This window comes from Stigmatopora argus, chromosome 16, assembly GCF_051989625.1.
Source record: "Stigmatopora argus isolate UIUO_Sarg chromosome 16, RoL_Sarg_1.0, whole genome shotgun sequence".
Taxonomy (NCBI): Eukaryota; Metazoa; Chordata; class Actinopteri; order Syngnathiformes; family Syngnathidae; genus Stigmatopora; species Stigmatopora argus.
Window position 1 is genome coordinate 5456661 of NC_135402.1, and position 22285 is coordinate 5478945.

Sequence of the window (22285 nt, forward strand, 5' to 3'; positions counted from 1 at the left end):
GTGTAGGTCCAGAAAGTTACATTTTCTTCAGATCATGATGCTTTTTTAAGAGCTGCCCTGCTGCTAAATACATCAGATTTTTCTTGCAAACACAAAAATCAAATAAACAAGGTTCTAATGTATTTGTTGTATGTTTGTACCAGTTTTGCATTATTTCATTATTTTTATGTTTTTGGTTTTGTTTTATAAACCACTTCTTAGCATGTGTGGTTATGAAAAACAGGAAAAACCTTTTAGTTTTAATAGATATGATTGGTTTAACCACTTGAGGCCTGAGTTTACATTTAATAGATATACATTGAAAAGCCATTAAGAGAGAACATATATATTTTCTGAAAATAATAATTAAAAATAAAAACAACATCAACAAAGTTAATTGAAAAATACAACCATGAATAATAACTTCCTAATAGAAAATACCCAAAAGTTTAAAAAAATAGATGCGAACAGCTTTAAATGATATTTATTTATTATTTATATTCTTGTTAAAAGAAACCTCTAATTCTATTTCTTATTATTTTGTATATTTTTATTATGTTTGTTTATTTTTTGGTAAATCCAGGCATCAAGATCCCACAATTTCAATGTAGTTTTAATTATTGCAGTTTAGGGGAAAGTTGTTAGCGTTACTAAACATTCTTACAAACACATTCATCTCACTTTTCAACAGGGATCCCTTTCAATTTTTTTTGTGACAGCAATTTTAAAAAAACCTGTTCTCTGCTATTTTCTAAATACATGCTTCTTAGTAATCTTTAAACCGGATTCCTGAGGACGTCGCCGAGCCTGATTGGTTGAGGCGTGTAATTTGGCCATGTCCTCCCACAGATCAAGGTTCAGTGGGCTGTTTAAGTTCCACCTACCACCACCGCCACACATCCCGAAAAAAAAGTGATTACCTTGATCTCTACGGTTCTCTTTAGAGTTTGGTGGGACTAACTATAAAAATTGCATTGAGCTAAAAAATGCACACGGTAGCTTTGCGTCACTACAAGCCTCTACGGGCCCTGGCGAAATTCCACCAAGCAAGTGGTGAGTTACCATGACAACCGCTTTTAGACATTCACTAACCTCTATCCTTGGGTAATATTTCTATGAAGTAGCACAATACACATATGTACTATATTGGCATGTGTGTTGGTTTGAAAGAGCAAAGCAATTTAAGGAGTCACCAATTTGCATATAGTAGTACTACCTCTACATGAGAATTTAATTTGTTTCGGGATCTGGTTTGTATGCTGAAATGGTCATATGTCGAGTCAAATTTAGAATATATTTTAATTTGATTAATTCAACCTGTAGCCCAAAAAATCTAAAGCCTTAATAAATACTGGAAGTAATTACAAATAGAAATTACATGTGGCAAATTAATTACATTCTAAATTAGGGGGAAAAGGCCTGTTTATTATCTTCTCACCTAAGAGGCTAGTGGACAGAACTTTAAACTTTAGAAATTTAGACGAAGTTGTTGGTGTATAGTATTTTATAATAATAATACGTATGTGTAGTAAGTTTAAAGTCTGTTGATTTAAGTCCATATCACACCACTTTTTTGAGGAGTTCTGACTTTTGGAGGGTCTTCTGTATTGTAAATGAATGACAATATGATTCTTACACAGGGCCATCATGTCAGAATTCCTCCACGTTGAGCGCTTCTGCAGATTTGTTGGAAATGCCTCTGTGCGACTTCACACCAAGACAATACAAGGTGACAAAAAGATAAAGTAACCAGTAGACATTTTATCAATGCCTTTACTATTTTAGCCAATCCCATTTGAGTATACAAAAATATCTGGTATTCCTCATGCTATGCAATTCCATATATTGGGTTTAAAGGTGAACTCAATAACATAACAAATGAATGAATCCATATCGTGTCGTCTTTTTTAAACCAACAAAAAAAGCAAATGAGTAAATTCAATGTGGTTACTTCTGTACAGAAATATAGAATAAGATATGAATCGTGATTCCTTTCCATTCAGGGCATGTCCAAAGATCGTATGATGGAGATCCGGCAGACAAACTGCCACCCCATGATCATGAAGGTGACCTTCTACAAGAAGCCGATGTTCATCAATCAAGGTCACATGCAGTGGCTGTTTGACGTGGATGGTAGGCGATACTTGGATTTTTTTGCCGGTGTGGCCACCGTCAGCGTGGGCCACTGTCACCCGTAAGACCGCATTTTTCCTTTTAGCACTTTTGTTGTGTTCTTGCGGATAAACACTCATTTGCGGTGGGTGCAGAGGAGTGACGGCAGCCGCTGAACAGCAGCTAAGGACACTGGGACACACCACCAACATCTATGTTTATCCTTCTATGCATGAGTACTGTGAAAAACTAGCGTCACATTTGCCCGATCCTCTCAAGGTACTGCAATGAGGTTTTTTTTAGGTTTTTTTTTACGTGAGGCTTGAATAACCAGATTAACAATAACTACAATGACTCAAGTAGAGTGCAGACCTTCACCAATCATGCATGGACATTTCTGTGTTATTCAAATGAGTGAATACATGCTACTATGTGTTTATTTATATATTATTTACAATGCACAATATTCCATCATATTTTTTAGCAATGCACAACTTCTCTTTATAGCCAAGCAGTATCTAAATCTCTGAATAATATGAAGTTGGGTTTGCTAAATAGTGTCGGAGTTAACCTTGAAAAAATAGATTGAATCTAAACAAATGCAATCATAATGTAAAGCTAATTAAATACTATATCGCCAAAAAACGGCATCTAAAATTGCATATGTTTCCCAACATTTTGTTATTTATTCAGTTATACGAAACAATTATGCTTTTTCCTTAGCGGTAGTGGTGCTAAATGCTAATTGATAATGAAAAATTTCATTAATTTGCTAAGAAAAATTAGCACAGTTCTGAATAAACTTCTTAATGTAATTCAAATAATTATGTTTTTTATCATCTTGGTTATATTTTATTTGTGATATTAAACTGATTTTCCCTATCCAGGTAATCTACCTGACCAATAGTGGCTCAGAGGCTAATGACCTAGCTATGTGTATGGCTCGAATGTACACTGGAAACTTTGACATCATCACTTTCAGGTATCTCAATGTTCAACAAGCAAAATAATTTTGGAATCAAATTTAAATTTTCTCTGCAAGGGGAGGATACCACGGTGGAAGCCCGCAATCCATGGGTTTGACTTCCCTACACGGTTACAAGTACCCTATCGCTACCGGTTTAGGCTGCACAAATGTACGTATTACTCATTGCCTTTCAAATTATAACATCGTGAGAATAAAATGACATTTGTGAGACATGACTGAAAATTTGAAAGGTTTTAGAATAAATTTACAAGAGTTGATTTGTAAGAATATGCGGATCCACTTTAAAGTTGCAGGAATATTAAAAGGTTATAAGAATGAATTCCAAAAGTTACCAGAGTAGAAATATGTTTGGGATCAAACTGGTGATGTTATGAGTTTTTTTTGGTTTTGTTTAATGAATATCTTTACTTTTTGCCCTATTTACATTATGGACCCTCCTAAGGTGATCTGTTTTCTGCCCTAAAAACCAAACAGACCATGTGTCCTGATGTGTTCAGAGGTCCATGGGGGGGAAGCCACTGCAGGGACTCTCCTGTGCAGACTATTAGACCATGTAACTGTGCCCAAGGTAAACTGCAGACTCACTTATGTCAATCCAAGCTTAAATGTGCAAAGAATTGTCTGAAATCAAGCACTAACACATTTCTTATACCACCACCACCATGTTTTATATAAGGTTGGTTGTAGTAGTTTTCTCCATACTAAAAGTTTCTTAAAGATCTTCATGAAAGGTGCTTTGACCCTTGAAACTGAAGGATTTTGACCACCAATCATTTTTTTGATTTTGGAGAAGGTTTAAAATAATACAAGTGTTGGTTCTTTTCCACAGGCTACTGCATGGCAAATGAGAAATACCTTGAACAGCTCAAAGAAACGTTTTTCACCAGCGTCCCAAGTCGAATTGCCGCTTTCTTTGCTGAGCCCATTCAGGTGATGCTTTATCAAAAAGAAAAATCCATCTGTGTTCCATTTTAAGTGAAAATTGGAACTTTAGTGCTTGCATTGTGTATTATCTATGATTTATAAAACACCTGTTTCTGTTGCCACTTGTTCCAAGGCAGAGAAACACGATTTTTTTCTTCTTCTCTGACAATAAAGCGTACCAGACTTGACGGATGCGCTCGCAAAAGAACATAAACTTTAAATTTAACTTAAATGAACTTAGATTCCTATACACACACATTTTAAAAAGTTTTAATCTTACGTTACGCTAAATTTAAACCTTCTTGTGCAATTACCAAGGCAAAGAGGTTAATGTATTCCACCGCGGCTTTCGAGGCAAACTTCCTGCTTCTCCAGCCTAGTGGCAAGCCAGTTCAGTCACGCGCACACTACTCATGTTTTTTGATTATTTCATGCTTAATATCGATTGTCATCATACGCCTTTTCTTCCCACTACCCTTCATTGCACCAGCTTGCGTTGGACCCGTTAAGTTTCCCTTAATTCTTCACTGACTAACACAAAAAAAGAGATCTTTGCATGAGGGAGATGCGGCGAGAAATCATAAGCAGCCTCTCCCTGTCTCGTATGCTCGTATCTCCAAATTTGTCTCGCATGTCAAGGTAAATATTTGCTCAGAATTGTACTCGTATCTCAAATTCCTCGTATATTGGGGCACTCGTATGTCAAGGTATTACTGAATAAACAATGTTACTTATAATAAATCCATAATACGGTAATATGATTACACGCTCTGCTTTCCTGTGTGAACCTGAATTTTGCGTATGCAAGTTCTCCCTGAGGGTTTTTTCTTTATTGACAAGTAGTTCGACTTGCTATCTCTGCCCAAAGCAAGCTAGGATAGGCTCAAGCACCCTTATGGCAATAGTCCAGATAAGCACTTTGGAAAATATTGCCTGTCAAACAGACAAACGATTTAATGTCTAGATAAATACAGCCTAGGTAATTGGAAAATAAGCTACATTTACATTTGCCTAATAAAATTTGGATTGTTCCTGAGTCTTAGAGCTTTCAAAAAAGAAACTAATTCCGTTTACAGCCGTGCTCTTAGGCAAGAACTTCTGACTGCCGTCTGTTTTTACAGGGAATTGGTGGAGCAGTGCAGTACCCGAAAAACTTCCTGAAGGAGGCATATAAACTTGTGAGAGAAAGAGGTGGCGTCTGTATCGCTGATGAGGTTTGACCCTATAGTAATAATACATGTGCACATACCAGTTTTTCGAGTCACACATTTTTTGGGGGGGCTTGCAAGTAAAAATCTTGGTATTGACACATTCAAATCTTGCCTGAAGGAACTTTAAGTTCCTTATTAGGGTTGTCCCTGATTTGTTGCTATTTTGACAGGCAATGTTTGAATTGACAAATCCCTTTATCTTGAGACAATTTCACAAAGTCATGTCCTATGAACGAGTTTCAACCCTGAAGTTCACACTTAAAATAAAATACCATGCTTCTAGGTGCAGACCGGATTTGGCCGAACAGGAGACCATTTCTGGGGATTCCAAGGTCACGACGTCCTTCCTGATATCGTGACTATGGCAAAGGGCATTGCAAATGGTTTCCCGATGGGAGCTGTTGTTACAACACAGGGTGAGATGAGATTATGCACAATTGCGCCGGCCACAACATTCGATAAACATGCGTAAATCATACTTTTCACTCACCCAGCACTAGTATTTGCACAGTGACTTCTACTAATAGAATTTTGGAAACACTCGTGCTTCAAAGTTTCACATTATATGGGGAATATTGTGAACATTTTTCATTCTGAAATTATAACTTTCTTGCTAGTGTTTTTTCCAGATTTCTCCTCTTTTAAAGCATCTAGCCACTTGTTCAGCTTCAATTACCAATAATAATAATCATTGTCACAATTTTCTCGTGGGTGTTTTTTTCCCGCTGTGCGTGCAGAGATTGCAGACAGTTTCACAACTGGAATTCACTTCAATACCTTTGGAGGAAACCCATTGGCTTGTTCCATCGCGTCATCTGTACTTGATGTAAGAATTCTATCTTAAATTCTATCAAAGACAGTGGTCTGCTACAGTGGATAACTAGTCACGAGTTATCATTAGCTTAATTAATTTCCTGCCAGCTCAGGTCAGAGACTATTTGTTGTGTTAGATAGTAAAAGAAGGAAATTTATATTGAAAATTGACGGCAATACAAGTTCAATGCATTTCAACCGGTTAAAATCGACCGGATGTCTATTGCCCAAAGTCAGCTGGGATAGGCTCCAGCACCCCCGCGACCCTAGTGAGGATAAAGCGGTTTCGGAAAATGAATAAATGAATGAATTAATTTGTTTTAGTCAAGTGTATAAGTATTGATTTTCTTTTTACAGTTTTTATGAAAGAATTTCACATTCACATTTGATTGGCTAAAATAGTATACTTTAGTATCCCCTGTTACACATCAGAAAAAAAATTGTTGATTTTTTTTCCATTGATTTCAATTTTCAACTGGGAAATATAGTTCCATTTAAGAGTGTCTTTGCACATTGCATCAAAAATAAACACACTAATGCTAATGTTGGCTTGTCTTAGGTCCATACGCGCCAATATCAACGTCTGTTCTTTAGATGTTTTGTTAGATGCAATCATCCCTAATGTATGCGACGGCTTGTTTGCTCATCAGACAATTAAAGAAGAAGGGCTACAGAAAAACAGTTTGGAGTTGGGCACTTACATGATGACTGAACTCGCCAAGCTTAGAGACAAGTATGAGATCATCGGCGACGTCCGGGGAAAAGGCCTGCAGATCGGAGTGGAAATGGTCCAAGACAAGGTAACAGCAATGTCATTTGTCCTCCTTTGTACCATTTTTGTTTGACCTCCAGGTTATTTTAATTTTACAGCCTCTAAAAATGAAGTAAATTGTATTTTGGATCAACATATAACATTTGAAGTCATGAAGCAACTTCTGTGTCAAAGTGGCGGCCCAGGGGCCAAATCTGGCCCGCCGCATCATTTTGTGTGGCCCGGGAAAGTAAATCATGAGTGCCGACTTTCTGTTTTAGGATCAAATTAGTATAGACGTATATTAAATTTCCTGATTTTCCCCCTTTTAAATCAATAATTATAATTTTTTAATCATTTTTTTCTGTGTTTTTAGTTCAAAATTCATTTTGTAAAATCTAAAAATATATTTAAAAAAGCTCATTTCTTACAGCCGTAACACCACCACACAAAGCATCCTGGGATATGGCTTTGCACTAAGGAAGTAGTTTTGTAGGCTGAGAAGATACTTCTAGTGTTTACGCTGTATTTCTTTTTAAAAAATATTTATCATTCATTCATTCAAATGGTAATTACAGAGGTATAGAGAATATTTACTGAAAACAACAACATTTTTCAATCCAGAATCTGTTTTTAGTAAAAATCTCAAACTAAAAACGATGAAAAAAATAATTCAATGTTTTCCTATTTTTTCCCATTGTAAATAAATAGAAAAATCTAAAGGTGGGCTGGTGACCTAGTGGTTAGTTCAGGGGTGAAGGGTTCTAAAACATGCATGATAGGCTGGTTGAACACTCTAAATTTCCCCTAGGTGTGAATGCGAACTTGAATGGTGGTCTGCTGCAATTATGTCCGACCGAGGCTTGATGTTAAGATTGTTAATAGGCTGTTTCTCCACTTCGTTAAAGGAAAAAAAACTAATACTATTCTAGGAAAATGAGTACTGCTGCAGCCCATAATTGTGCTACAGTATGTGTTACCATGGTGACCAACAAATGCAACTTTTTTTCAATCGCGCTCCTGTTGTGTGCTTAGGCCAGCAGAAGGCCACTGCCATATCAGGATATGGCAGCCATCTTTGAGGACATCAAGGACATGGGAGTCCTCATTGGCAAGGGGGGAGTCTATGGACAGGTAACTACTCAAATGATGGATGATGGCTTGTGTGGCATGTTTGTAGTATTTGATACATTTAATAGGTTATAGTTTGAATTTGAATTCCATCATATTGAGCACGAGTACTTTCCTTAAAGTAGTCAGCAAGGTCATTTTCAAGAGTGCTGATTTTAAAAAAAAATCTATTTCGAATTAGTATAGTACATCATTTTTGAAAAAATGACAATGGCCAATGTCTTTGAAGGTAACAGTGTGCATTTATAATGAATGAATATTGAATTATTGTAATATTTAATTTTATTTATAATAAATTCCATTTTGATTCAATCATTATTTGATTAGATAAGTTAATAACCAGTCAAATGCAGAGTAGATAAGCTAATGAACTAACACACATGATTCTTTTTTTTTTGTACTCAGACCTTCCGCATCAAACCACCAATGTGCATCACATTGGAGGATGTCAATTTCTTCCTGTCTGTATTCAACAAGTCCATCCAGAACCACATGGAGGGAAGATGAGCCCAGCCAAGGCCTGGTGCAAAAGTGCAATCTACAATGACTGGTTTATTTCCATATTAGCAATTTCCCAACATTTTTTTTACTAAAACAATGTAAAAACCATGCAGCAATAGAAGCATTACATTTTGCAACAAAAAAATGATGCCTACCTCACAAAACTGTTTTTTTTTTACTCATTATTAAATGTTTTGTTCCTAAATGCGAAAGCAATAAAGAAGTAGACCATAGTACATGTTTTTGCTTTTGTATGTAGTATGTCACACAAGGTTACTGTTTATATATTCATTAATTTTCTGCACTGCTTCTCTTTCCATAGGTTTTCCTTTCACAGTAACTTTGACCTTGCTACAGAAGGCATTTAGATGTTTGATTTGCTCCTATGGAGACGTAAACATACATCTCGAGGACGCAATGTAGCTTTCATTCATTCAATGTAGCTTTCATTCATTCATTTTTGACACCACTTATCTTTGATGCTGAAACTGATTTTGTGCGAAAGGTAGACAACACCCTAAACTGGTCGCCAGTTAGTTGTGGGGCACACATATACACACAAAATTACAGATACACGGAGACACAATCACACACCCACCGAGTGGGAATCGAACCAACGCTGGCCGGACTGGTGCAATTTTTGTGTGAAAGTACAGGTATATACGAAGACACTCGTCAAAAATAAATATCTTAGGCAGCCCTAGTTTTATTTTATTTTTGTTTGTACTGTTTCTTTTTCTGGAAAATCACTTTGCCATTTCTTTCTTGGATTAGTTGATAGGCTTGTGTTACCAGGAAAGAGCCACTTAAATGTGCATCAAGCAAAATGAATGATGTTGAAGAGGACATAATCAGACTACGTAAATGTGGAAATGCATTACACAGCAGCTAGATTTTCAACAGACCTTTAAAACAATTTGTAAAATTCACTTTATTTGTGTGACAAAATGAAGTGAACCAGAGTTGGTGATGATGTCCATCGTCTTAAGGATAAAAAAACAAAGATCATGAATTCAGCTCGTTCCAACTGTCGCATTCAGAGAACTCCTCATGGTCTCAGTTCAGTTCTTTTGGATTCCACTAAAAAGTGTTATTATCTGTTTTTCCGTTTGTCTTTTTTGCTCCGTCCAACCGAGGTCGTCGGCGCGGGATTGGAAGAGACTGCAGAGGCGTGACCGCTAGATTTAAGATGGTCGAAAAGCTTGTTCCTAGTGGAGAACTCGCCGTGGCAAGTCACACATTGCAGTTTTGCTGACTTCTGGGCAGGGAGGGAAACAGAAAGCAAAAGTTCACATGAGCCTTATAATTGCACGAAAGCCACGTATATCACTGGAGTGAAATAATTTCTGTCCCAACCTCATAAAGCTGCTCCCCTCCCAGATTTTCCTTAATGTTCTTTGACTGGTCTTTGCCGGTTGTCTTCTTTGTCTTGGTTTTCACGGAGCTGGGCAAATGGGCGAAACGTTTCAACTGAAAACCTGCAGGATATAATGGCAGTATATAACAAAACTAAAGAAAAATATTCACCTATGGGATTCAACAGGAGGAACATGGTCTTCCTGGGCTTCAGTGGAGCTCAGTGACTCCTCGGGGACATCCCGTGGAACCTCTTTTGGGTCCTCTTCAGCGGCATCCTTGACATCTGTAGTCGATGTCAGTGCCTCCTCTTGTTCACACTTCTCCACTGGATTGTTCTGCATTTGAGACCAGATATAGGAATGGATTTACTGGCTATCATTGTCAGGGATATAAATCCAACCAATTTGACCTGGATTTATTAGCGGGTTCTGCAATTAATCCAAATTAATTCATTAAAAACTATCCATGAGGTTTCTAATGCTTACATTGGCTACTTTCTGTTGCCTCTTCTTCTGCTTCTTGGATAACCTGAATGTTTAGAAACAGGATTTTTTTTTTAATTCCTTGTCAAACAAACAAAAAAATGTCTCAAATATGTCTTGATTTGTCAAAAAGACCTACTTTTGTTTTGGTCGAAACTCCTCATCCTCCATTTCTTCTTCTTCTTCTTCGTGGTTTACTGCATGTTTTTTTTCCTCGGCCTCCTCTCGTTCGTCCAATAATAGAGCCAGCGCGTCGTCGTCTTCAAGCTGTTGCCGTAGCAACGCAACCATTTCCTTGTGCTTTTTTGACCTCTCATGGTTGTTCATTCTTTACAGAAATGCATGCCATTAAACGAAAAGAATGGGATGTTCATCCTTTATGGGACGCTCATTGAAGCCATTGACAGTGCTAAATGTCCAATTTCATCATTTTATTGTTTATCTATATTTTTTTCCATTAAGATTATTAATCTATAATGGTATTTATTCATAAAAATGTTGATTGAAATACAATAATGATGTTAAGAGGTTATGAGTTAGTTCTGTATGCCTATCTAAATTGTTTACAATAACTCGAGAACAAATAAAGGGATTATCGCCAAACTTGCTGGATATGTTATTAATAATAACCAAATCGTAAGGAGTACTGATAATGGATCAGAGGTTTGCACTCTCTGATGTCCTCTAGTTTTAATTGAGAGCTAGCATGCACATAGGTACCATTATATAAGAAATGTTAATGTTGTGGCCAAAATGTGATGTCCGTAATTGGACAGCAGGCCTTGATGTGGTTAAGTTTGATTTATTTTTATTTTTTATTTTTGACATTTAAAGTTCTAGTGGATAAATGTGTGTATAACTTATTCTGGAAAGAAATAGGTGACTCACGCTTTTTCTGATTTGAAGGATTTGTTACAGGCTGGGCAGTAGAGATCATCATAATATTCCAAGTTCAAGTCGTTTATGTCCACATGGTCTTCACCTGCAACTGTACATGTACAATTAGGTGTGTGCGTGAGTGTACAGTAATCCCTTGCTATTTCGCGGCTTCACTACATCGCAGATTTTTTTCTGGGGAAATTTATTTGTATTTTTATTATTATTATTTTTTTTCAAGTTCATAAAAATGTGAAAATCCACGCTGAAACTCGCAAACGGAAGCAACTACCCTGTCTCCAGCTTACTGTATATATTAAATACAGTATCCAATCATGAAGATTTGCGGCATTATGGCTGCTCGTGATTGAAAGTCACAATGAGTAAGAAACACTCACCTAATTGAGCCTGTGTTTCGAGCTCTTCGTCCTCGCTCTCGGAAGCATCTCCAAACTCGACCCCGTACTGGGCCTCCATTTGCTTCAGCTCCTTCTCCAGCTCCGACATGGCCGCCCAGCTCTGCTCTTTGTATTCCTCCACCAGCCTTGGAAAAAAAAAACATGTCATGAAGAGCTGCTCTCATGATTGTTACAAGCTAACGATTTAATCTCACATTCTCAACTATGAACATACTTTACTCATTGCCTGCTCATGACGATGACAGATGTCTAATCATGAGGCTTTTACAAGAGACGCCCCATTCATTTGAACTGGCAGACTGCCACCCTGCCAACTCTCCAAGTTAAAATGGTTTGGACGCCCATACTTATCAATAGCAGCCAATGGGTTAAAAAATGTGGAATTTACATTGAAAAATGCAGAGACAGGTCAAACTGAATGTGTGAGGAAACCTTGTGCCGTATTTTTGGGACTAATAAGTTGCACTTTTTTTCATACATAGTCGGTTATCTGCTACAGTTTGAAAGAATACATATAAATATAATATATATTTACTTGGCCTGACTGAGTTTCTGCTTGCGCCTGAGCTCCTGCGCTTTTTTGCTCTTCTCTGCGTTGCGCTCCTCCACTTCTTTGCGGTGGGCTTGCACGCGACGGTCGCGCTTGCGCACAAAGGCCACCAGCTGGCGCACCAGCTCGTTGCGCTCCTTTCGCGCCTTGTCCCGAGTTTTCTTATTTTCCTTCTCCATGGCGCGCTTTTCCCAGCGGTTGGACCCCTGCCGCGTGTCGTACTCCTCCTTCCAGGCGAAGTTCTTACACGTGCAGAAGCTCTGCCAGTAGCCGTAAAACACGTGCACTACCTGCGGCGGGGGAAGAGCAGAGTTTATCCTTTAAGCATGAAAAAACCCCAACAATTTTGTTGTCATTTTCTGTATTAAGTATTTTTAAAACCTGTTTTGCCGTGGCGACCCCTGAGGCGAGAAATAGAAAGTGGACCATCATTCTATACGTTTATTGGCCACTGTTTTCTGCTATCAGTTTTCCCCCCACTGTATGCTTTAGTTTTCACAATCGGAATTTATTATTAGTAATATTATATCAAGATTTTTCTTATTTTTTCCTCCAATACCAGTTATATTATCATTCCGTTGCATAGTAACTACACGCAGCATAAACTAGCATATTGATTAGGTTGGACATAAATTTTAACTATTTTTGTTGTTGTTAATCACACAAAAATTAAGCATTTTTACTTCTTTCAGTGCCACTTAAAATGATATCTAGTTTCAAATATTTTAAAGGCAAAAGCTTCTTTAATTGTTGTCAGTGCGCCCTCAAGTGGAATGAAAAACAATAACCACAGACTTTACATTTAACACTGACAAAGAGGTAACACAAAGTAAAACATGCTTGCCATATAGTTTGACACAAAAGGCACCATGAAAAACTGCACTGAAATTAACATTTTTGTTCAAAAGTGAGAAGTGAAAAAGGGGAATAGAAAAATTAAAAACCTTAAAATAATTACATGATAACAAATTTCTTTATGGAAGACCTTGCTGGTTCATTGTTTAGTGATGTGAATCATTCCAGAGTTTTCACGTACCGTGTCATAGTTGCTCTGAGAATCCCCAAAGGATGGGAACTCCTCCTCCTCATCCTCATCTTCCACTTGTCTGTGCTCCAGCTCCTCCTTGACGATAGCCTCAAAGACATTCCTGTACACTGTGTAAAAACCCTAAGCAGAATAAGAGGAGAAAAACACATTCTATTAACCGCTATGTTCATAGAAGCTGGTTTCTGTCTTGTTTTGGGTTGTTTCACCAACCTTTTCATCATCCCCGTAACCCGAGTAACAGGTGACGGTGAAGAACTGCAGCAGGTCAACGCTATCGTCCTCGTAGTCGCCGCTCACGCCACCTTTTAGCAAAGCCTCCCTGTGATTGTCATACCTGAAGGACAAATTCAAAGGCAGATTCTTTCCTTGAGAAAAAAATAGATCTCACACAAAACAAATAGAGGACATTGCTCAATGGTTGTTTAAAGTGTGTCTTGATGATGAGTTAGAAAAAAAAATACAACTAAAAGTGCAGTGTCTTTCTTAACCAGAAATAATAATATTCAAACTTGCTGCACATGTTGTTTGAAATGTTATGGTTATTTGGCATTTCAACCATTGCAGTAAAAATAAATTGGATTCGGAAGATTTTAATTATTATTGTTTGATGTTTTCTGCAAATGTCATGTCATGCAATATAGTAATTAATGAATAATACAGTTGTTAGTCAATGTACCATGCTCTCTCCTGTGGGTCACTTAGGACTTCATAGGCTGCCTGAATTAACTTGAACTGCTCGGCTGCTTGCTCGGCGTTATCCAAGTTTTTATCTGGAAATATTCAGGAGGAAAAAATTAGGACTATTTCATACAATATCACCTAAATTTCTATTACATACCAGGATGCCATTTCAGAGCTAATTTACGATAGGCTTTCTTCAAGTCATCATCGTTGGCGTCCCGATTGACTCCGAGGACTTGGTAATGACACTTCATCGTTATAATTGTATTAAAATACCAAATTTACATTCAAAGTTCACGTTGTTATGTGGTTAGCATTTAGCATAAACCAGCATTACAAATACAATCTAAATGTCAGATCCTGCCAAAAATACACTGATTTTTTTAAGCAATCGCAAATAGTTTGCGCGTCACATCGTCTAAAAAATTCAATGTTTTGTACCGTTGATCATTGAATGTAAGGCAGTTTTACTACGAATAACGCAAGTGACCGGTCTTTCATGCGTGCCTGAAGCAACTCTCGCGAGAGTTCCCCTCTCTCGGCGGCTGTTTGACAATATGACAACACGTCGCTGCCCCATCTGGCGATATGTTAAATTGTCAAATTGCCACTACTAATGCTTCCCTGCTAAAGTTTGTTAACGGTTTTGCTCTATAAAAATATATGAGTTATATATTTCAAATTAAGTAATTTTAGGGGTTTTGTTTGGGGAACTCTTGAATTAACAAAATACAATAACCATAGCGCAATAGCACCCAGGCGCCGCTAGTAGTCGCTGTCAACATGCCCATGTCGTAATTTCGTGCATTTCGCGTTCTCGTCCAGTTACGCGAGAGTTCCGCTAAAGGAAACATGTCCGCCTTCAAGCGAAAACGTGGAAAGGGTTTACCTGTTGGAAAAAAAGCAAAAAAGGTCAAAACAGCAATTGATGGAGGCAAACCACCGGCCGAAAAACAAGAGGAGAAGAAGGATGAAATCAGCATTCCGCCGCCGGTTTCTATGGTGCGTACGATAGCTCGTTATTGCCAGGGGAAGGCTCAGATTGCTAGCAAAAGCTAACTCATTTGGAAAGTTGACCATTCAGGGAATCTCCGAATAAAGTTTTTACTTTTGCAATAATCTTAATGTGCAGGGCAAATGGACCAACAAGGAACGTGTTCTTATATTTTCTTCGAGAGGCATCGATTTTCGAACAAGACACTTAATGCAAGACCTGAGGAGCATCATGCCACATTCAAAAGCAGGTCAGTGGCGTGTTTGGGGCAAAAACTACAACATAATTTACAATTTGGACAATAGACCATTTTTTGTGTAAATTATTTTATTTTGAAAGGCAAGCAGAAGAAGTGGTGTGTGATCCAGAATAATATCTAAACAAATGAACGTTTTTATCCCTAAATAAAATAACAAATACAACTCTTTTATCCCCTTTAGATACAAAAATGGACAGAAAGGACAAACTATATGTTATTAATGAGGTGAGTGGTTGTATTGATATGTCTTACTAAAATAGTTAAGTAGTATATTTTTATTCAGGTTCATCTACAGTACAAAAAAATGGAGTTCATTCAAACCAAAGCTGAAAGAATGATATATTTTTTGTCTTATTTTGATTTTTCATTGACAAAGATAAATTTCCATAAGCACAATAAATTGTTAAAGGAATGAATGTTACAGAAATGTATTTTTCCCGTCTAGGTATGCGAGATCAAAAACTGCAACAAGTGCCTCTTTTTCGAAGCCAAGAAGAAGCAGGACCTCTATATGTGGTAGTCTGTCATTTTCCTAGAAACACAATTATGTCATCAAATTCCATCTATATAAATAATGTTCTTGTAATCCAGGATATCAAATAGCCCTAATGGACCTTCTGCAAAATTCCTGGTTCAGAACAGTAAGTTGTAATTTATACAAAGGCTGGATTTATTTTTTTAATTCTTACAATGACTCCAGATGTAAAAATTTGATATTTCTCCACAGTTCATACACTGGCTGAGCTCAAGATGACAGGAAACTGCTTGAAAGGATCGAGACCACTGTTATCCTTCGATCCTGTAAGACCAGAAACAAGATGGGTGCCGTAGTTAGTATGAATTGTTTTTAAAGATTTTCTTTTCATCTGCAGGCATTTGACAAACAGCCCCACTATGCTTTGCTAAAGGAGCTCTTCATTCAGGTTGGTGGAGACTTGCATGATACAGACTTTTTTCACCAATGTGTTCATATAATTAAAAATAAAAAGTAAGCAAAGCACCAGGGTGAATGCTCATTAGTTTACTGTCGTCACAGACTTTTTCCACGCCACGTTATCACCCTAAAAGTCAACCGTTTGTGGACCACGTGCTCACCTTTACCATAGCAGACAACAGAATTTGGTTCAGGAATTACCAGGTAACTTGTTTTCTTTTGCGTACAAAAACACCCCCTATGAAAATGGATTGTTGTTTATTGTTATTCAATTATTAGATCATCGAAGAGGACGCGGCGCTGGTGGAAATCGGACCTCGCTTTGTCCTCAACCTCATCAAGATGTTTCAAGGGAGTTTTGGGGGGCCCACACTTTATGAAAACACATTCTTCAAGTCACCCAATATGGTAAATATGCACTATACTAAGTCCTTCGTGCAAATAGAATGGACGTCTACTTCATTGTCAATGGCACTAAATGACATGTGATTCATTAAGTCAAATGGCATTGTTAACACGATGGGTGCCATTTTTTCCATGTAGCACCGGCGTGAGCTCCGCGTGGCGGCAGCGGCCCGCGTACGCGAGAAGCAAATGGTGAGGGAGGCGACGAAGACCAAGAAAGCCATCCTCAAGCCGGAGATCATCACTGATGTGACGGACAAGGTCTTTGACACACCGGCACCGGAGAAACCCGTGACAATCCTGACGGAGCCACCAGAGCCCGGAGAGAAGAAGAAGAAAAAGAGGCAGAAACCCTTCCAAAGGGACAGGAAGAAGACGGGGCGCAGGTAACGGGAAAGACTGATCAGTGACAAGCAAGAAGAAAAAAAAGGTGTTCATTCACATTAACTTTGTAATTTTATGTGAATGCTTCATATTAAAACTTTCAAACATTTGTCATCTGCGTTGAAGGATTCGTGTCAATGTTACTAGGCTATAGCAACTGTGCCAGCCTATTTATTGCTTTTGCAATACTAAACAAATGCAATGCGAAAAAGCACATTAACAACTTGGATGCTTTCTAGCTGTCACCAATTGGTAAATTGACTTTGTCAAATCACTGAACTTTAATAATCTCTAAATTGTAGTTTTGCAGAAAACAGTCGTCTAATGTAATTCTTCTGGAAAACAGTAACTTAAATAAAGCCAAAAGAACAACATCGGAAATATAACAGTGCTGGAAGGAGTTTGTTCAATCAGTTTGCATCGGTTTTGTCCGGTCAGTCATCATCGTTCACTTCTTCGTCGGGACAGCAATAATATTCCACAAAGCAAATTTGTCCGTCGTCGTTGCGCACCATGTACTGCAGTGACAGGACACCCCTGCTGTCCATCCTCACGGACACTTTGCAAGATAACGCCAACGCCTTGGTGGATGGCGTCAACAAAGCCATCCTGTACCTGTTAGGACCGACCAAAAAACATGAATTGTAAACAGGAGTTTTACTCAAAACAGTTTTTGTTGTGTAATGACACCACTACAAAAGACCTTTTGCAATCTGGTCAGTCGATTTGAATTTGTTTCCCAATAAATGCCATAAATTCTTATTTACAACATCTTAAAAATGTACCACATTTGGCAAGTATATAGTACTGACTCATCAATCTACTGTGAATTGTAATTAGATTGTCACTGGTAGACAAGTGATCTATTCAAAATGGGAGGATTGGCAGTTTAAATAGATCAGATAACTCTCACAATCCACAGCAGCCAATGATTTAAAAGTAACCTTCTTCCAAACTCACCTGTTACTTTGCCTGGTGGTGCAATGAAACAGCTCCATCATGTCGGAATCTTTGGGGTAATCATAATGAGCGCTCCCGGCGTTACCAAATGTCGACAGCCTGAAATGAGGAGAAACATTAAAAGGCTTTTGGGGAAAAATAAGCCACAATAATTTCAAATATGTACCGAAAGTAAGGCTGGTTTGGGGACATGATGATTTGCAGCACCTCACTGGTCATGTCCAGTTCAGAAAAAGCCTCCTTCAAACTCTCTGACAGTAGGATAACCTTGAGTAGAAGAAAAAAAAACTTTAATTTCTCCACAGATAGTAAAATACTTTGCAAAACCCACCTTATTTGTGACGTTGGTGCAGCAAAACTCAAAGTCAATCGGCTCCTCAGGCTCTTGCGTTTGGATTTTGCAAACAGTCACAACCCCACCTTCCTCCAGGAACAGTGTCAGAGGGTAACCGTACCCCTTGTAGCACAATCGCAACGTGGTTGACATGCCTGAAGGATTCACACACCGTATACTAGTCTCCATATTGTAAATTGAAGGTTCTAATGAGAGATATTTGCAGTGTCCAACTGACCGCCTGGTACCGTACTCCCTCCAAAAATACTGAGGCAATCCTGCAGAACTGTGAGATTAATCTGCAATCCTACTTGATCTTCTGTGATGGTAAACTCCTGGAAGACTTCTGCCTAAGATATATAAAAGAACAATCATGTTATTATTGGGGATGGTTGAGTGCCACTACTTTATGACCGATATCAGAGTGAGTACTCAATTATTGAGTACTCACTGAGACCACTATTCATTTTGATACCAAAGCAAACACCTGAATAAAGGCATTGGCTTGAAGACATTTGGTGTCTTCCACAGTGACCTTAAGGCCATTGCGTGTTGCGGTGAAGATAGCGTGGTCTTTGAACGCAATGGCCTTCAGGATGTTGGAAAGATTGCGTACATTGTCCAAGCTGGCTACCAACACGTATTGCTCGTCATCATCTTGCGAGTGAGTCAATAGTGGCATTGTGGTGCTGGAAAAAAAGCATGAACATTTTACGACAGTTTCTAAAAAGGACAAAAATATAGATATGAGCTGATTGCCAATAAGAAGAAAAGGTTTAACCAAATCCAAAACATCAAGGTTTCTACACTAGTGAAATCAGTACCAAAACAATCAGTACCAGCAAGGTTTTGATGGAGTTGTTTTGTTTTGGTACTGGTCTTGCTGGACCTGAAACAAGTATTTTTAAAAGGGGATGAACTTCATTACATTTGCCTTTTATTGCGCCTTACAATAAAATAATATATAAATATAACGGACTGGTAAAACAACACAGAATTTGCATCAATCTTGCCGCACGTTTTCTTTTTAAGGTACTCTATTGGACTATTAGGAGGTAGCGTAGCCCAGATGTTACATGACAAATATTGGATTTTCTTTTAAGTCAGTTAAAACAAAATGATCCTGGAAATATGACTCACTTTGTTAAAACGCAGACATCCTTTTGATAGTGTATTTGAGAAAAGCGCACTATTTGTGTTGCTTCTTCAACTTCCGTTTCCTGCACATAGATATCATATATTTAAAACCAGTCGCGCAATTTGCATCGGATCAGTTCGCTAAATATAAACCGATGTTCAATGGAGTTTATACTTTGAAGAAGTACAAATTGCTCAGCGTGTATATTCAAACAGCTAAAAGAGTATTTTATTGAGGGGGGAAAAGCATTCGCCTTCTTCATCCGCTACGATAGAGTACGCCATAGAAGTCTTCCGACGCATGATGGCTGTGAGATATTTTCGCCACCGACTCCGCCTTCAAAAATCTAGCGTTGTTTATGTACTATCTACGCTCCTGTACATAGCGTTAGCATCCACAGTTTCCTCTCCAACTGATAAACCATCTATAGCGTTTGTTTGTTAATTTTTCCGACATAAGGTGAGACTTGCTACGCAAATACACGATAAATCCGACTATGTAACAATGACCTAACATTAAAATGTCAGGGACTTTCTACTTAGCCTCCCAGCTAGTTTTATGACGTAATAATCACGAAACTAACAGTATCACATAAAAGTAAACGTGTAAGGTAGTATAATTAAAATCTATGGGCGTGAGTAACAAACTAGAAGGAAATTAATGAATACAGTTGAAATGTGGTCAATATTTCTACTACCACCAAGACTCAACACACCGATATAAATGATTAACTCAATGGCTGAATCTAACGCCACTAGACGTCCTATCCATTTTGATTGGGAGAGGTTTCGTTCGACCCTCTCGTGAAATAAATTGGACATCTAACGGCGTCATTCGCACTGAAAGATGACCATTTGCAGTTAGTTACTCCCCCTAGGTTAAATAAATTGAACGCCCTCCGTTGTCAATGGCATGCAATATTTAATAATGTGTTTGTGTACTGCAGTTTCTTCACTTTGCTGCAGCCATGGTGTGCATCCCCTGCATTGTCATACCTGTTCTGTTGTGGGTCTACAAAAGGTTCCTGGAGCCCATCCTCTATCCTTTTATCTCACCTTTTATCAATAAATTCTGGACCAAAAAAGCAGTGCAAGAGTCTGGCGCCGGTGAGCCAGGCACAGCTGAACCAGCCGTGGGTGAGAAGTGTAACGCGACATCTAAGGAGGTAGGCTAGTTTGAAGATTAAACCAGCAATATGTTCTTATGTGCAGTAATTGAAATGTAATGCACTCCTTTTCCAATTTCCAGACCAAGCACAACGGAGAGGTCACTGCTAATGGTTCCACTGTGGTTGGCGATAAGAAGACAGACTGATTTTGACATTCCTAATCCCTCACATGAATGCAATTGTAAATACTTCCAAATGTTGTATTCATAATATTCCAGAAGATAAAGCTAATTATTAATTTACATACAGAATATTGTTAGGTGTTTGAGATGTTATTTTATAAACAAATCCACTGCATTGTGAACGTAATGACAAAATAAATTATGTTTAAAGAACGACTTCTTTTTTATTTTACTTGCAACTAATAGTGGAAAATTATTTTCATTTATAATAATTACCAGTAATTACAATGTTGCACACAATCTCATAACACATTCAAACATTGTACACCACCATTTTAAATGTGAGGTTGAAGTTCTGTAGACTGCATTGCGTTACAAACATTTTCAGTGCATCTGAATTTCTTTTGAAAAACCACAAAGGGCACATGATAACTTTCAGCATTACAACACATTCCGATGTACTGTCTTGCATTTCCAAGTAACTGAACAGGACCCTACCAAGATTATTTATATATTACTTTCTACATGCCTGAAGAGGTTGCAAGCCAATCGCAGAAAACATAATAATTAAAAACAAATAAAATATAAATAATATATGCTAACATTTCTGTAAGCAATGCTTTTAGATAAATGTACATATAAATTCGGGTAACGATGATACCGTAGAAACTGAGGGTCGTGTTCGTACCATGAGCTCGTTCACACGTGACGACACGACGTAAGTGAACGCCTATTATGACGTCATTACGCAAGTGGGCCGCGACGTGGAAACATGGAGGCGAAGGAGTGTGTAGAGTAAAACTTGCCCCCATCGCTATTGAATCCACCTTTGAAGCCTGTATTTTTTCATCTTAAACTTGGATCATTGTCGGAAGTAACTTTCATCGCTTGGGCTGTTTACTTTGCTGTTTCACTCAGGAAGAGAGCAGGATCAGCGGCGAGCAGCATTTGTGACAGGTAAGCTAAACGGTCAGCTGATGGCGTACTTGCCTCTAATATTAGCTGTCATAGCAACAACATCAGATTGCTATTGTTAGGCTTGTTATTTAAGGTAACATTTTGGCGTTTCTGTGTTTTTGTTGGTATTCATGGGTGAAAGTCCCCGCAGTAGCAGCAATTCGCCTTACTGCACTTCCTGTATGAGTTCACGTAGTACTGAATGAAGTACCATTAAGGTACAATACACTTTAACTGTGATGTAACGATTAACAAGAAGCGCATTGCTTGAAACGTGTTTTGTTATTGTTATTAAATCAGATTATTAGTAGTATGTCAACGGTTACACTCTATGTTAACTTACTAGATTCTCTATCACTCAATGATAAATTTGATTGGTTATAAAATGAAAGGGTTTTGGATATTTGCGTTGTTTCAATTCATAAAATGCTGTTATTTCTTTAAATGTTCCCGTTAAGCGTTAAAATGTTGATTTGCAGATTCAGATGACTATTACTGGGCGGCCCAGTGCGGCAAGAGGTTAGCTCGTCGGCCTCCCAGATCTGGGGTCCTGGGTTCAAATCCAGATCATGTCCATCTGTGTGGAGTTTGCATGTTCTCCCGGGCCTGCGTGGGTTTCCCCCGGGTACACATTCCAAAAACATGCACGGTAGGCTGATTGGAGACTCTAAATTACCCCTAGGTGTGGGTGTGAGTGTGCATGGTTGTCCGTCTCCTTGTGCCCTGCGATCGGCTGGCCACCGATTCAGGGTGTCCCCCTCAGACACTTGGGATTGGCTCCAGCACCCCCTGCGACCCTAATGAG

The 22285-nt window shown here is 38.2% G+C and overlaps 6 protein-coding genes across 11 annotated transcripts in view; 4 read left to right on the forward strand and 2 right to left on the reverse strand.

The window, feature by feature from the left end:
• Positions 1-870: 870 nt before the first annotated feature.
• Positions 871-8643, forward strand: agxt2 (alanine--glyoxylate aminotransferase 2). The gene is made up of 14 exons (XM_077623099.1): positions 871-1032; positions 1620-1708; positions 1983-2173; positions 2247-2370; positions 2979-3073; positions 3134-3227; positions 3554-3647; positions 3909-4009; positions 5125-5217; positions 5498-5630; positions 5952-6040; positions 6678-6827; positions 7814-7912; positions 8315-8643. The coding sequence occupies exons 1-14, from the start codon at positions 966-968 to the stop codon at positions 8414-8416; spliced, it is 1521 nt and encodes a 506-aa protein (XP_077479225.1). The 5' UTR covers positions 871-965; the 3' UTR covers positions 8417-8643.
• A 680-nt stretch (positions 8644-9323) lies between these two features.
• dnajc21 (DnaJ heat shock protein family (Hsp40) member C21) lies at positions 9324-14351 on the reverse strand. Its single transcript, XM_077623098.1, has 12 exons — positions 13983-14351; positions 13821-13914; positions 13355-13478; positions 13133-13264; positions 12082-12386; positions 11526-11671; positions 11140-11239; positions 10391-10579; positions 10255-10297; positions 9938-10104; positions 9767-9854; positions 9324-9668 (listed from the first exon to the last, which is right to left on the reverse strand). The coding sequence occupies exons 1-12, from the start codon at positions 14077-14079 to the stop codon at positions 9504-9506; spliced, it is 1650 nt and encodes a 549-aa protein (XP_077479224.1). The 5' UTR covers positions 14080-14351; the 3' UTR covers positions 9324-9503.
• Positions 14352-14636: 285 nt separating this feature from the next.
• Positions 14637-16915, forward strand: bxdc2 (brix domain containing 2). Its single transcript, XM_077623166.1, has 10 exons — positions 14637-14827; positions 14958-15069; positions 15260-15303; positions 15524-15594; positions 15670-15719; positions 15806-15879; positions 15951-16001; positions 16115-16216; positions 16292-16420; positions 16556-16915. Exons 1-10 carry the CDS (start codon positions 14678-14680, stop codon positions 16805-16807), a joined length of 1035 nt encoding a protein of 344 aa, XP_077479292.1. The 5' UTR covers positions 14637-14677; the 3' UTR covers positions 16808-16915.
• On the reverse strand, positions 16836-19543 carry rad1 (RAD1 homolog (S. pombe)). 4 transcript variants are annotated; one of them, XM_077623170.1, is made up of 8 exons: positions 19236-19542; positions 18935-18984; positions 18712-18784; positions 18334-18445; positions 18093-18250; positions 17928-18028; positions 17762-17860; positions 16836-17416 (listed from the first exon to the last, which is right to left on the reverse strand). In XM_077623170.1, exons 3-8 carry the CDS (start codon positions 18775-18777, stop codon positions 17236-17238), a joined length of 717 nt encoding a protein of 238 aa, XP_077479296.1. In that variant the 5' UTR covers positions 18778-18784; positions 18935-18984; positions 19236-19542; the 3' UTR covers positions 16836-17235. The 4 variants fall into 4 exon arrangements, with proteins under 4 accessions (XP_077479296.1, XP_077479295.1, XP_077479297.1 ...); XM_077623169.1 differs by having other exon boundaries at positions 18583-18784; positions 19236-19540; XM_077623171.1 differs by lacking the exon at positions 18935-18984 and having other exon boundaries at positions 19236-19543.
• c21h18orf32 (chromosome 21 C18orf32 homolog) lies at positions 19531-20736 on the forward strand. Its single transcript, XM_077623172.1, has 3 exons — positions 19531-19692; positions 20180-20398; positions 20482-20736. Exons 2-3 carry the CDS (start codon positions 20201-20203, stop codon positions 20545-20547), a joined length of 264 nt encoding a protein of 87 aa, XP_077479298.1. The 5' UTR covers positions 19531-19692; positions 20180-20200; the 3' UTR covers positions 20548-20736.
• Positions 20737-21209: 473 nt separating this feature from the next.
• The window catches only part of dym (dymeclin), a 55374-nt gene continuing 54298 nt past the window's right edge, over positions 21210-22285 (forward strand). For all 3 annotated transcript variants that reach the window (XM_077622189.1, XM_077622187.1, XM_077622188.1), the window contains exon 1: positions 21210-21480. The gene's annotated coding sequence lies outside the window, so the exon portion shown is untranslated. The remainder of the gene's footprint in view (positions 21481-22285) is intronic.

What these genes read in the sequence shown, in the direction of transcription:
- rad1 (XM_077623169.1), bottom strand. Translation starts at nt 18,777, where the DNA reads ATGCCACTATTGACTCACTCGCAAGATGATGACGAGCAATACGTGTTG. An exon ending in AGGGAGTACGGTACCAGGCG is followed by an intron (nt 18,251 to 18,333) that starts GTCAGTTGGACA and finishes TGAATCCTTCAG; the next exon opens with GCATGTCAACCACGTTGCGA. An exon ending in GCACCAACGTCACAAATAAG is followed by an intron (nt 18,029 to 18,092) that starts GTGGGTTTTGCA and finishes CTTCTACTCAAG; the next exon opens with GTTATCCTACTGTCAGAGAG.
- agxt2 (XM_077623099.1), top strand. Translation starts at nt 966, where the DNA reads ATGCACACGGTAGCTTTGCGTCACTACAAGCCTCTACGGGCCCTGGCG. An exon ending in GAAATTCCACCAAGCAAGTG is followed by an intron (nt 1,033 to 1,619) that starts GTGAGTTACCAT and finishes ATTCTTACACAG; the next exon opens with GGCCATCATGTCAGAATTCC. An exon ending in AGCGTGGGCCACTGTCACCC is followed by an intron (nt 2,174 to 2,246) that starts GTAAGACCGCAT and finishes CGGTGGGTGCAG; the next exon opens with AGGAGTGACGGCAGCCGCTG.
- c21h18orf32 (XM_077623172.1), top strand. Translation starts at nt 20,201, where the DNA reads ATGGTGTGCATCCCCTGCATTGTCATACCTGTTCTGTTGTGGGTCTAC. An exon ending in GTAACGCGACATCTAAGGAG is followed by an intron (nt 20,399 to 20,481) that starts GTAGGCTAGTTT and finishes TCCAATTTCCAG; the next exon opens with ACCAAGCACAACGGAGAGGT.
- dnajc21 (XM_077623098.1), bottom strand. Translation starts at nt 14,079, where the DNA reads ATGAAGTGTCATTACCAAGTCCTCGGAGTCAATCGGGACGCCAACGAT. An exon ending in CGAAACACAGGCTCAATTAG is followed by an intron (nt 11,240 to 11,525) that starts GTGAGTGTTTCT and finishes GTACATGTACAG; the next exon opens with TTGCAGGTGAAGACCATGTG. An exon ending in GAGGGGAGCAGCTTTATGAG is followed by an intron (nt 9,669 to 9,766) that starts GTTGGGACAGAA and finishes CTCCCTGCCCAG; the next exon opens with AAGTCAGCAAAACTGCAATG.
- bxdc2 (XM_077623166.1), top strand. Translation starts at nt 14,678, where the DNA reads ATGTCCGCCTTCAAGCGAAAACGTGGAAAGGGTTTACCTGTTGGAAAA. An exon ending in AAAATTCCTGGTTCAGAACA is followed by an intron (nt 15,720 to 15,805) that starts GTAAGTTGTAAT and finishes ATTTCTCCACAG; the next exon opens with TTCATACACTGGCTGAGCTC. An exon ending in TAAAGGAGCTCTTCATTCAG is followed by an intron (nt 16,002 to 16,114) that starts GTTGGTGGAGAC and finishes CTGTCGTCACAG; the next exon opens with ACTTTTTCCACGCCACGTTA.